At 47.1% G+C, this 13407-nt stretch overlaps 1 protein-coding gene across 3 annotated transcripts in view; it reads left to right on the forward strand.

The window, feature by feature from the left end:
- Window positions 1–13407, forward strand: part of LOC119953671 (sodium-coupled monocarboxylate transporter 2-like) — a 142479-nt gene that overhangs the window by 62819 nt on the left and 66253 nt on the right. For all 3 annotated transcript variants that reach the window (XM_038778179.1, XM_038778180.1, XM_038778181.1), the window contains 2 exons: window positions 11415–11482; window positions 12688–12842. In XM_038778179.1, the coding sequence (XP_038634107.1) occupies window positions 11415–11482; window positions 12688–12842 (223 nt within the window). The remainder of the gene's footprint in view (window positions 1–11414; window positions 11483–12687; window positions 12843–13407) is intronic.

Here is a 13407-nt window from a genome sequence, read left to right on the forward strand (position 1 = left end):
TAGGGATTTTCTAGAGGCCTCCGAAAGGTTCGAGAGATGTAGAGGAAAGGATTGCAAAGATGATTCTGGATAGGAGCGAAAGTAACAGGGTAGTTGTTATGGGGGACTTTAACTTTCCAAATATTGACGGGAAACGCTATAGTTCGAGTGCTTTAGTTGGGTCCGTTTTTGTCCAATGTGTGCAGGAGGGTTTCCTGACACAGTATGTAGATAGGACAACGAGAAGCGAGGCCATATTGGATTTGGTACTGGGTAATGAACCAGGACACGTGTTAGATTTGGAGGGAGGTGAGCACTTTGGTGATAGTGACCACAATTCAATTACGTTTACTTTAGCGATGGAAAGGGATAGGTATATACCGCAGGGCAAGAGTTATAGTTGGGGGAAAGGCAATTATGATGCGATGAGGCAAGACTTAGGATGCATTGGATGGGGAGGGAAACTGCAGGGGATGGGCACAATGGAAATGTGGAGCTTGTTCAAGGAACAGCTACTGAGTGTCCTTGATAAGTATGTACCTGTCAGGTAGGGAGGAAGTGGTCGAGCAAGGGAACCGTGGTTTAGTAAAGTAGTTGAAACACTTGTCAAGAGGAAGAAGGAGGCTTATGTAAAGATGAGGCGTGATGGTTCAGTTAGGGCGCTCGAGAGTTACAAGTTAGCAAGGAAGGACCTAAAGAGAGAGCTAAGAGGAGCCAGGAGGTGACATGAGAACTCTTTGGCAGGTAGGATCAAGGATAACCCTAAAGCTTTCTATAGATATGTCAGGAATAAAAGAATGACTGGGGTAAGAGTAGGGCCGGTCAAGGACAGTAGTGGGAAGTTGTGTGGAGTCCGAGGAGACAGGAGAGATGCTAAATGAATATTTTTTGTCAGTATTCACACAGGAAAAAGACAATGTTGTCGAAGAGAATACTGAGATACAGGCTACTAGACTAGAAGGGCTTGAGGTTCATAAGGAGGAGGTGTTAGCAATTCTGGAAAGAGAGTGAAAATAGATAAGTCCCCTGGGCCGGATGGGATTTATCCTAGGATTCTCTGGGAAGCTAGGGAGGAGATTTCTGAGCCTTTGGCTTTGATCTTTAAGTCATCTTTGTCTTCAGGAATAGTGCCAGAAGACTGGAGGATAGCAAATGTTGTCCCCTTGTTCAAGAAGGGCAGTAGAGACAACCCCAGTAACTATAGACCAGTGAGCCTTACTTCTGTTGTGGGCAAAGTCTTGGAAAGGTTTATAAGAGATAGGATATATAATCATCTGGAAAGGAATAATTTGATTAGAGATAGTCAACACGGTTTTGTGAATGGTAGGCCGTGCCTCACAAACCTTATTGAGTTCTTTGAGAAGGTGACCAAACAGGTGGATGAGGGTAAAGCAGTTGATGTGGTGTATATGGATTTCAGTAAAGCATTTGATAAGGTTCCCCATGGTAGGCTATTGCAGAAAATACGGAGGCATGGGATTCAGGGTGATTTAGCAGTTTGGATCAGAAATTGGCTAGCTGGAAGAAGACAAAGGGTGGTGGTTGATGGGAAATGTTCAGACTGGAGTCCAGTTACTAGTGATGTACCACAAGGATCTGTTTTGGGGCCACTGCTGTTTGTCATTTTTATAAATGACCTGGAGGAGGGCGTAGAAGGATGAGTGAGTAAATTTGCAGATGACACTAAAGTCGGTGGAGTTGTGGACAGTGCGGAAAGATGTTACAAGTTACAGAGGGACATAGATAAGCTGCAGAGCTGGGCTGAGAGGTGGCAAATGGAGTTTAATGCAGAAAAGTGTGAGGTGATTCATTTTGGAAGGAATAACACGAAGACAGAGTACTGGGCTAATGGTAAGATTCTTGGTAGTGTGGATGAGCAGAGAGATCTCGGAGTCCATGTACATAGATCCCTGAAAGCTGCCACCCAGGCTGAGAGAGTTGTTAAGAAGGTGTACAGTGTGTTAGCTTTTATTGGGAGAGGGATTGAGTTTCGGAGCCATGAGGTCATGTTGCAGCTGTACAAAACTCTGGTGCGGCCGCATTTGGAGCATTGCGTGCAATTCTGGTTGCAGCATTATAGGAAGGATGTGGAAGCATTGGAAAGGGTGCAGAGAAGATTTACCAGAATGTTGCCTGGCATGGAGGGAAGATCTTATGAGGGAAGGCTGAGGGACTTGAGGCTGTTTTCGTTAGAGAGAAGAAGGTTAAGAGGTGACTTAATTGAGGCATACAAGATTATCAGAGGATTAGATAGGGTGGACAGTGAGAGCCTTTTTCCTCAGATGGTCATGTCCAGCACGAGGAGACATAGCTTTAAATTGAGGGGAGATAGATATAGGACAGATGTCAGAGGTAGGTTCTTTGCTCAGAGAGTAGTAAGGGTGTGGAACGCCCTGCCTGCAACAGTAGTGGACTCGCCAACACTAAACACATTCAAATGGTCATTGGATAGACATATGGATGATAAGGGAATAGTGTAGATGGGCTTTAGAGGGGTTTCACAGGTCGGCGCAACATCGAGGGCCGAAGGGCCTGTACTGCGCTGTAATGTTCTGTGTTCTATGTTCTAGTAACATCAATATCTAAGAGAAATGAATGAATGGCTTGCAGATCAAAGACTTGAGGAGGTTTAAACCCAGCTGACTGGTTTTCACTCAGGAATTGCAGCTGCTGTTTCCTGAGCCTGAGCCAGCAGGTGTATTACCCAGCTCTGTTTTAAAGCAGCAATTGTTTTTCACTGTGTTTGGACAGCTCTCTAGCTTCCACACAGGGGTCTTTCTTCTGGGGGGAGGGTGGGTTCTGGGAGAGTCTCTTTAATGAAGGGTCCCTGTGGAGGGTCTCTTTATTTTGGGGATCTCTGGTAGGGTGGCCAGTGGGTCACCCCTGTAACAGAGGGGAGGGAGAGCTGGGATGACCTAGAAAATACCGGAGAAGGCTGAATTGCATTGTGGAGGGGCGTCCAGCTGCGGGACCTCGTTATCGAGCTGCCCACTCAAAATGGTGGCCCGGTAGCGGGATTCGCTAAAGAATTTGCATGTTTTTTTGTTATAAATTTCGAGTACCCAATTCTTTTTTTTCCAATTACGGGGCAATCTAGCCTGGCCAATCTACCTACCCTCCCCATCTTTTGGGTTGTGGGGGTGAGACCCATGCAGACCCGGGGAGAATGTGCAAACTCCACAAGGACAGTGACCCGGGGCCGGGATCGAACCCAGGTCCTCAGCGCAGTGAGGCAGCAGTGATAACCACTGTGCCGCCCTGCACGGCTAAGGATTTGGAATTGCTTCCTGATTTGTTCTCCGGCAGGAGAACATAGTCTCGATTCCCGGCTTGGGTGACTGTCTGTGCGGAGTCTGCACGTTCTCCCCATGTCTGCGTGGGTTTCCTCCGGGTGCTCCGGTTTCCTCCCACAAGTCCCGAAAGACATGCTTGTTAGGTGAATTGGACATTCTGAATTCTCCCTCTGTGACCCGAACAGGTGCCGGAGTGTGGCGACTAGGGGATTTTCACAGTAACTTCATTACAGTGTTAATGTAAGCCTACTTGTGAGAATAATAAAGATTATTATTTTAAAAACGAGAATCCTGCCCAAGGTCTATCGCAGGGGTGGGCAAACTTTTCCGTGCAAGGGCCACATTCAAAAATTCACAATTTTAAAGGGCCGCATAGTATATTAAGTAAAATAATTAATATTTAAAATAGCCAAAATAAAAGGTTTTTAAAGAAAAAAAAGCAATTAATTTTTATTAATTAATATTTTAAAGTAGAAACTTCACATGAAACACATGCTGTGCCGAGCAATGATCACCCTACTCAAGTCAACGTATCCACCCTATACCAGTAACCCAACAGCCCCCCCCCCCTACTAACCTTAAAATAAAATAAACATTTTTAAACATTTTTTTTTTTAATGACTTGATCTTGGTGGGCCGCATAAAGACGTTTGGCGGGCCGCATGCGGCCCGCGGGCCGTAGTTTACCCACCCCTGGTCTATTGCCTTTAAAATTATTTCTGTAGGAATTGCAGAAAGTCAGATATTCCACCACTGATATTGGAGATGTGGACCGTGCAAATGGAAGACTTGTCCAAATGCGTCCTGTCCACATTCACAACAGATTATTGCTGATTACATAAAACAAAGTGAAATCGTAGAAGACTGGGTTCCAAATTCCAGCGTATTCTCAGCCCAGAGAGCAGCCTGGGATCTCCAGGACAATAGGATGAGTGGGCAGGCCTGTTAGATACAAGAGTAGCAGAAATGTCATCTTGCACATTTACACTGGACCTCCGGTGAAATCTTGTAAGACCAAGAGGCACAAAAGGTCCCTGGCAGGGTCTTTGTTTTTGATCCCTTTTACCCGTTTTTTTGGGTGATCCAAACCCAGTTAATTGATCTGGGGGTCTCTCGCTCGATGGAGGCATGTCGAAAACGTCCACTAAGAAGCTCGATGTGAAGAAGGCTCAGGAGAACCCATTGGAAGACCTTGAAGGAGGGAAGATGGCTGCCCCACCAAGTACATAATAATAATAATCATAATATATATCAGTGTCACAAGTAGGCTTACATTAACCTCGGGCACAGTAAGAAGTCTTACTGCACCAGGTTAAAGTCCAACAGGTTTGTTTCGAATCACTAGCTTTCAGAGCGCAGCTCCTTCCTCAGGTGAGCTAGTGATTCGAACCAAGCCTATTGGGCTTTAACCTGGTGTAAGACTTCTTACTGAGCTCACCCCAGTCCAATGCCGGCATCTCCACATTAACCTCTGGGTCACTCCAGGGTTTGATATCCACGGAGCTAATTATATCATCTCTGACCTGGAACAAGCCCAACAGGATGGCCGGGCAGCAGGATTCTCCGGCATCACCGGGATGCCACAGGTCCAGGGGATAATAGATGGCACGAATGTTGCCTTGCATGCACCGGGTGATCCAGGAGCGGCCTTCATTAGCAGGAAAGGGTTCCACTCACTGAACATCCAGCTCGTGCGCTACCACCACATGAAGATCATGTACCTGTGTACCGCTTCCCAGGGAGTGTGCACGACAGCTACATCCTGGGTGTGACGGTGATCCTCGGCATCTTGAAGGGATACCCCGGGATGGCCGGATGGCTCTTGGGGGTTTAAGGGGTATCCCCTAAGGACCTGGCTGATAACGCCAGTATGGTGGCCAATAACCGATGTGGAGACCCGATATAACAAGGCCAATGTGCCCACCCTGGCTGCCATTGAGCGGAGCATAGGCTGCAGGCCAAGAAACACCCTGCCATTTCTTTGGCCTCGGGAGTCTCACTTCGATCCGCCAGCAGCAATGGCTCCTCGCAGATCCGGGCGCCATTGTGACTGGCAGCCTTGATCTTCTTCTCCCCTCCTCCAACTCTGCTTTATTGACCCATAAGATCATAACGCATAGGAGCAGAATTAGGCTACTTGGCCCATAGAGTCTGCTCTGCCATTCAATCATGGCTGATACTTTCTCATCCCCGTTCTCCTGCTTTCTCCCCATAACCCCTGATCCCTTATTAATCAAGAACCTATCTACCTCTGTCTTAAACACACTCAGTGATTTGATCTCCACCCCCTTCTGCGGCAAGAGTTCCACAGATTCACCACCCTCTGGCTGAAGAAATTCTTCCTCATCTCTGTTTTAAAGGATCATCCCTTTAGTCTGAGATGGTGTCCTCTGGTTCTAGATTTTCCTACAAGTGGAAACATCCTCTCCACATCCACTCTATCCAGGCCTCGCAATATCCTGTAACTTTCTACAACGCAGTAATCCCTCCCAAACCTTTTGGACACTAAGGGCAATTTAGCATGGCCAATCCACCGAACCTGCACATCTTTGGACAGTGGGAGGAAACCGGAGCACGGCGAGAATGTGCAGACTCCGCACAGACAGTGACCCAAGCTGGGAATCGAACCTGGGACCATGGAGCTGTGAAGCAACTGTGCTAACCACTATGCTACCGGCTGCCTTACTGAAAAAGACCCCTTTTTCCCAACTCTCTGCCTTCTGCCTGTCAGCCAATCCTCTATCCATGCCAGAATCTTACCCTTAACACCATGGGCTCTTAACTTATTTAACAGGCCTTCTGGAAATCTAAATAAACTGCATCCACTGGTTCTCCTTTGTCTAAATTCCTTGTTACTTCCTCAAAGAACTCTAACAGATTTGTCAGACATGACCTCCCTTTGACAAAGCCGTGCTGACTCAGTCCTATTTTACCATGCACTTCCAAGTACTTTGCGATCTCATCTTTAATAACAGACTCTAAAATCTTACCAATGACTGAAGTCAGGCTAACCGGCCTATAACTTCCCGTCTTCTGCCTCCCTCTCTTCTTAAACAGTGGTGTTACATTATCCACTTTCCAGTCCTCTGGGATCCTTCCTGCCTCCAGTGATTCCTGAAAGATCACCACCAATGCCTCCACAATTTCCTCAGCTATCTCTTTTCAGACCCTGGGGTGTAGTCCATCCGGTCCAGGTGACTTATCCACCTTCAGACTTTTCAGTTTCCCCAGAACCTTCTCCTTAGTAATGGCCACTGCACTCACCTCTGCCCCCTGGTTCTCCTGGAGCTCTGGCATCCCACTGGTGTCTTCCACCATGAAGACTGATGCAAAGTAACTATTCAGTTTGTCTGCCATTTCTTTGTTTCCTATTATTACTTCTCCAGCCACATTTTCCAGTGGTCCAATGTCTATTTTTGCCTCGCTCTTACCTTTTATATATTGAAAGAAACTCTTCCTATCTTCTTTTGTAGGTAATTTGCACTCATATTTCATCTTCTCTCCCCTTATTGCTTTTTTAGTTGTTCTCTGCTTGATTTTAAGTGATTCCCAATCCTCTGGCTTCCCACTAATCCTCGCCACTTTGTATGCTTTTTCTTTTGTTTTTATGCTGTCCTTGACTTCCCTCGTCAACCATGGATGCCTTGTCCTGCCCTTAGCATGTTTCCTCCACTTGTGATGAATTTCTGATGTCCCTCCCAAATAATTCCCAAAAATTCCTGCCATTGCTGTTCCACTGTCTTCCCTGCTGGTCTCCTTTTCCAATCAAGTCTGGCCAGCTCCTCCCTCATGTCTTTGTAGTTCCCCTTATTCAATTGTAATACCGTTACATCTGATTGCAGCTTCTCCCTCTCAAACTGCAGGGTAAATTGCATCATATTGCGGTCACTGCTCCCTAAGGGTTCCTTCACCTTAAGATCCCTAATCAAGTCTGCCTCATTACACATCACCAAATCCAGAATTGTCTGCTCCTTAGTAGGTTCTGTCACAAGCTGCTCCAAAAAAAAATCTTAGACATTCCACAAATTTATTTTCTTGGGATCCACTACCAACCTGATTTTCCCAGTCCACCTGCATATTGAAGTCACCCATGATTATTGTGGGATTGTCCTCCTGATTTATTTTCTGCCCCACCTCCTGACTACTGCTAGCGGGCCTGTACATAACTCCCATCATGGTCTTTTTACCTTTGCGATTCCTCAACTCTACCCACACAGATTCTATGCCTTCTGATCCTTACTATCGTTCTGATCCTTATATCCTTACTATTGATTTAACTTCATTCCTTACTAACAATGCGACCCTGCCCCCTTTGCCCATCTGCCTGTCCTTTCGATAGGACATATATCCTTGTCTATTTGGATCCCAGCCCTGATCCCCTTGCAGCCACGTCTCTGTGACGCTCACAACATCGTACCGGCCAATTTCAATGAGCGCAACAAGCTCATTTACCTTGTTCCGTACACTGCGCGCATTTAGGTACAACACCCTCAATCCTGCATTGACCACCTCCCTTCTCACACTTGTCACCTTTTTTGCTCTGCCTGAGGGTGATGTTCTATTATTTTTGTTCTCTATTTCCCCTTCAGTAGTGACACCTTCTAAGCTAACACTCTGGTCCCACCCGCCCTGCCATACTAGTTTAAATCCTCCCGAGTGACACTAGTGAACCTCCCAGCCAGGTTATTGCTAAACCCCTCAACTCCTTCTACAGGACCTCATCACTCTTCCTGCCTATGTCATTAGTACCGATGTGTACTATGACCTCTGGCTGTTCACCCTCCCCCTTCAGGATGTCCTGCGTTCATTCAGAGACATCCTTGACCCTGGCACCAGGGAGGCAACACACCATCCTGGAGTCTCTTTCACTTCCACATAAGCGCCTATCTGTGCCCCTTGCTATAGAGTCCCCTATAACTATCGCTCTCCTGTACTTTGCCCTCCCCTGCTGAGCAACAGAGCCAGCTGTGGTGCCACTGTTATGGTGGCTGTTCTTTTCCACTGATAGGCTATCCCCCCCCCAAACAGTATCCAAAAAGGTATACCTGTTAGAGAGGGGGACAGCCACAGAGGATTCCTGCACTGACTGCCTGCCCTTTCTTTCTGTCACACATCTGTCTGCCTGCACTTTGGGTGTGACCACTTCTCTATAACTTCTATCTATGATGCTTTCTGCCACCTGTGTGCTCCGAAGTGGATCCAACTGCTCTCTCCAATGGGCAAGGCCATCCCCAGCCTGACTCCTGGCAGTGCCAACCTCACACCTGGGCACCCCAGCACTGCATGCCTGACCCCTGGAAGTGTCCCTGGCAGCCTGACAGTGTCACCTAGGCACCATGGCAGTGCCATCAGGCTGGTAGTGCTGTGGTGTCCAGGTCCCAGAGGGAGTACCAAGGTACTACCCTGCCCTGTGCCCAACCACCTGGGGTATGTAATGGCCAGGGAGACCCCCCCCCCCCCCCCCCCCCCCCCCCCCACCCGAGGTGCTGTCACGTCCTGTTCAGGTTTGCGTGTAGCAGTACTAAACGGCACCCTGGCAAAGTTTAACAGGCACAGCCGTTGACGTCCGGTGGCGGGTATTTAAATGAGTCCCAATGTCTGATTTAAATATGCAGATCTGAGCCACACCCAGTGAGGGCGAGATCCAGAACGTGCCGGGTGGAGCGAGTTGGCTGACTCGCAATCAGCCCAGTGTGGACCCTGATTTGGGGATCCAAGGTCCCGGTTGAGGCCATACTCATGTGTGCAGAGTTTGGCTATAAGTTTCCAGTCGGGGAACACTTCGGCAGTCAAGGGTATTCAGCCTCTGACCTCCAGGTAAGCGTTCTCCAAGGCGGCCTTCAGGACGCGCGACAACACAAAATCGCCGAGCAGAAACTTATAGCCTAGTTCCGCACACATGAGTACGGCCTCAACCGGGACCTGGGATTCATGTTGCATTACATTCACCCCCCAACATCTGGCCTGGGCTTGCGAAATCCTACCAACTGTCCTGGCTTGAGACAATTCACACCTCTTTAACCTGGGGTTACCCCTATCTCGGCATCTGTAAAGACTTAATTACCTGCAAATGCTCGCATTCAAAGTATTGTCTTGCATCTTTGACATTGTCTATATATATGTTTCTGGAACATACCTCTTTATTCACCTGAGGAAGGAGCTGCGCTCCGAAAGCTCGTGTTTGAAACAAACCTGTTGGACTTTAACCTGGTGTTGTACGACTTCTTGTTTAGTTGAGTTAAACGCACGCAGATTCCAAAAGAGTTGTTTTGATTTGGAAGCTTAAACACCATTTTGTTGGCACGGTGACCAGTGAGGTACCCCCTTGCTGCTGTTTCTTCTCTATTTCAACCTCTATATTGTCCAAGCGTGGTTGAGACACCTTCCTCAGTGGAAAGAGGTAAATTGGTTACGTATCAGCTGGGAGGATAATATGGGACTCTGTCTTTAATTTCCCTAGCTTTGTAAATATTTGTTGGAACTTATTCCGGAATGTACTGTTGTAATTCTCATTAGTAGCTTCATCCACCTTGCAGATTAATTTCAATTTTAGGCATGCCAGTCTTCTCAGGAGAGAGCGCTCTTAATTTTCGAGGTTTCACGGATTTCTCGATCTTTATATTTCAGTTTCACTGTGAATTGACCTTTCACTGTTAAAGTAATTCCCCAAGATACTAAAATGTAACAGATGGGGGTTGCAATGTAATCGGTTGGGCCTTTGACTTCACCTCTTAAATAAAAACCCCTGCTCCTGTGTTTAATTCAAACTCTGTGGGATGTCCAACCACTTTGAGTTCAATGTTCTAATACTTGTTTTCAGTATCATTTAGCTCACTGGGAAGGTTAATTCCTATTCTTGTGGTTCTTCCACTTCTTGTACCGTGCTCTGCTATAAAATGCTCTTTTGGAGGATTGTAAGCTTTTCGAGTGACAGACCGTTTTGAAGTGGCCTATATTTCCACAGTTGGGCCACTCTTACGGTGGTGTGGTCCCGTAATCCAGTGAGCCAGGGTGATGTTCTGGTGGACGTGCATTTGAATCCTGGGTGAAATGTGAATCCAATAATGAAATCTGGATTAAAAGTCTAACGATGACTCTTGGACACGGTTGAATCTTAAACAGCCGGGCTCAGTTCAGGATGGGCAATAACTGCTGGCCAGCCTCATCTCCTGATTGAATTAAAATAAAACTCTGCACCCTCCTCCACTGGACATTCTTTTCTTTTTGTGGTTTATTTCAAAGTTTTGAATGGTCACACTCAAGATCATAGAGACAATCATAGAGATGATTACAGTGCAGAAGGAGACTATTCGGCCCATCGAGTCTGCACCAGTCCTTGGAAACAGCACCCTACTTAAGCCCACACCTCCACCCTATCCCCGTAAACCCAGTAGCCCAACCTAATCTTTTGGACACTAAGGGACAATTTAGCATGGCCAATCCACCTAATCTGCACATTTTTGGATTGTGGGAGGAAACTGGAGCACCCGGAGGAAACCCACGCAGACACAGGGAGAAAATGCAAACTCCACACAGTCACCCGAGGCCGGAATTGAACTCTGGTCCCTGGAGCCTGTGAGGCATCTGTGCTAACCACTGTGCCACCCTGCCGCCCCAGAGCAGGAAAGGCCAATCTGCCTATCAAACTGTTCCACATTCAATAAAATTATTGTTGACCGAGTTGTCATCTGCCCCCCCCCCTCATCCTCATTTAACACTGCCTTGAATAAGTTTTATTAAATTAAAATTAATTAATAATCTTTATTGTCACAAGTAGGCTCACATTAACACTGCAATGAAGATACTGTGAAAAGCCCCGAGTCGCCACATTCCGGCACCTGTTCAGGTACACACAGAGAGAATTCAGAATGTCCAAATTACCTAACAGCACATCTTTTGGACTTGTGGGAGGAAACCAGAGAATAGTAAGGGCGTGGAATGCCCTGCCTGCAACAGTAGTGGACTCACCAACACTAAACGCATTCAAATGGTCATTGGATAGGCATATGGACGATAAGGGAATAGTGTAGAGGGACTTTAGAGGGGTTTCACAGGACGGCGCAACATCGAGGGCTGAAGGGCCCGTACTGCGCTGTAATGTTCTACGTTCCATAATTTATTTTCAATAATTTTATTTTTCAGTTACTGGGATGGACATGTGGATTTCAGTTGTAATAACAGGACTTGTGTGTACACTGTATACAACACTGGTAAGAAATTTTGTCTTAATGCCATTCTGAGAATTTATAGTTTATTTAATTTTTAAAAACTTGTTCATGGGGTATGGGTGTTGCTGACAATGCAAGCGTTTATTGCCCACTCCTAATTGCCCTTGAGCAGATTGTGGTGAGCAGCCTTCTTGTACCACTGTAGTCCTGGTGATGTAGGTACACTCACAGTGCTGTTAGCGAGGGAGTTCCTGAGCTTTGACCCAGAAAAAGTGAAATAAGCCAAGATTAGGGTGTTGGGTGACCCGGAGGAGAACTTGCAGATGGTGTTGTCCCCATGGGTCTGCTGCCCTTGTTCTTTTACGTGGTAAAGGTCACAGGCCTCCTTACAGCCCATTACAGACCCTGCCTTCCAGGACCCCCATCATCACCCTCCAAATCTCCTAGAGGCCCCTTGTTATTTGCCCTGTACCCTCACCCTTCATACCTCCCTCCACCCACCTTTCATGGACATGGCCCCCCTCAGACCCTGACCTTGGTAGTGCCACCCAGGCACCCTTGGCAGTGCCAAGGTAACAGAGCCAAGGTGCCAGCCGGCAGTGCCAAGATATCCACGTTCAAGTGGGAAGGCCACGGGGTCTGCAGTACCCCTGACCACCTAGGGGTGTTTGATGGTCTGGTAGACCCCCCCGGGTGCCGTTTCGCCTGATCCACCTGTGTGTGGATCAGTACTGAACTGCATCCAGCTATGGCCTCCTGCATAAGATCACCTAAGTAGGTTTAAACCTTACTTAGGCATGTATCATTTGGTCACACCCATTTTGGGCCGGATTCTGATTCCGATGCCTCTCAAGATTTGGGCAGATCTCGTGAGGCGTAAAGGCTACCGGGACGTTCGTGGGAGGCCTCCCCGGCAACTACCGCTCGCGGTGCCCTCTCGCTTGAACGCAATCGGTAGATTGCAGCCCAGATTTCATTTCTAGCCAAGGGTCTCGAGTGATATGGAGGTAAGATCTCTGTATTTTGAATAGAGATTAACCACAATCTTGTTGAATGGTAGACCAGGCTCAGTGACTGAGTGAGGGGCCTGTTTTATTCCTATGTTCCTATCAAAGAGAGAGTCGACTATGATGCATTTAAATTTGACTGAATTGACAACTTTAATCATGAGCCAATCAGCTCATGATGCAATCAGCATTATCAACTCTCTTAGCTATTGAGTTAAATCTATTGTTATTTCTGCTCAGGGTGGTATTAAAGCAGTTATTTGGACAGATGTATTCCAGCTGTGCATAATGGTGATCGGCCTTGTGGCTGTGCTGATTCAGGGATCAATTCACGTTGGAGGTTTTGGAAAGATTTGGAACATTGCAAAGAATGGTAACCGGACTGATATTTTTGAGTGAGTATTTTTGCCTTGAGTGTTATAGATGGAAAGAACGGATGGGATTCTCCTATTTTCAGTCTATGTGCGGTATCAAGTAGCTCTGGTGGTGCCTGTAATGCCGACCAGAATAGTGAGATCCTCCGTCAGTTTCTGTACTTGGAGCCTCATTCATTATGTATATGTGTGTTCCCGTCTAAGTCACCTGGTGGGCCAGCAGCTAATTCACCCGCCTGCTGTCAGCTGGCGGGTTCAAAAGTCCCAGCTCCCAAAACACCCCTATCACTCTCCCCAGCCCATCATCTTCACCATACAGTGAATTCCAGCAGTCACACAGTGCAAGACATCAGCATCCCAGAGGATAAAGGCGAGCTGCCTCAAGAAGAGATCTGTTCCTTGATTCAACACCCTCCCCACAAGCCCATCACCTGCGATTCACCCATGTCCACTTGGACCTCAACCACATTTGGAGTCTTCGAGCACACCCTTCCAGTAAACCATGTGGTATCCTTTTGACTCCCTTGTTTCTGAGTTTTTCATGCAGCCCTGTCAGATCCAGCTTCCCTCTCGGTCTTCGTTCTTC

The sequence above is a fragment of the Scyliorhinus canicula genome, chromosome 18 (genome assembly GCF_902713615.1).
Source record: "Scyliorhinus canicula chromosome 18, sScyCan1.1, whole genome shotgun sequence".
Taxonomy (NCBI): Eukaryota; Metazoa; Chordata; class Chondrichthyes; order Carcharhiniformes; family Scyliorhinidae; genus Scyliorhinus; species Scyliorhinus canicula.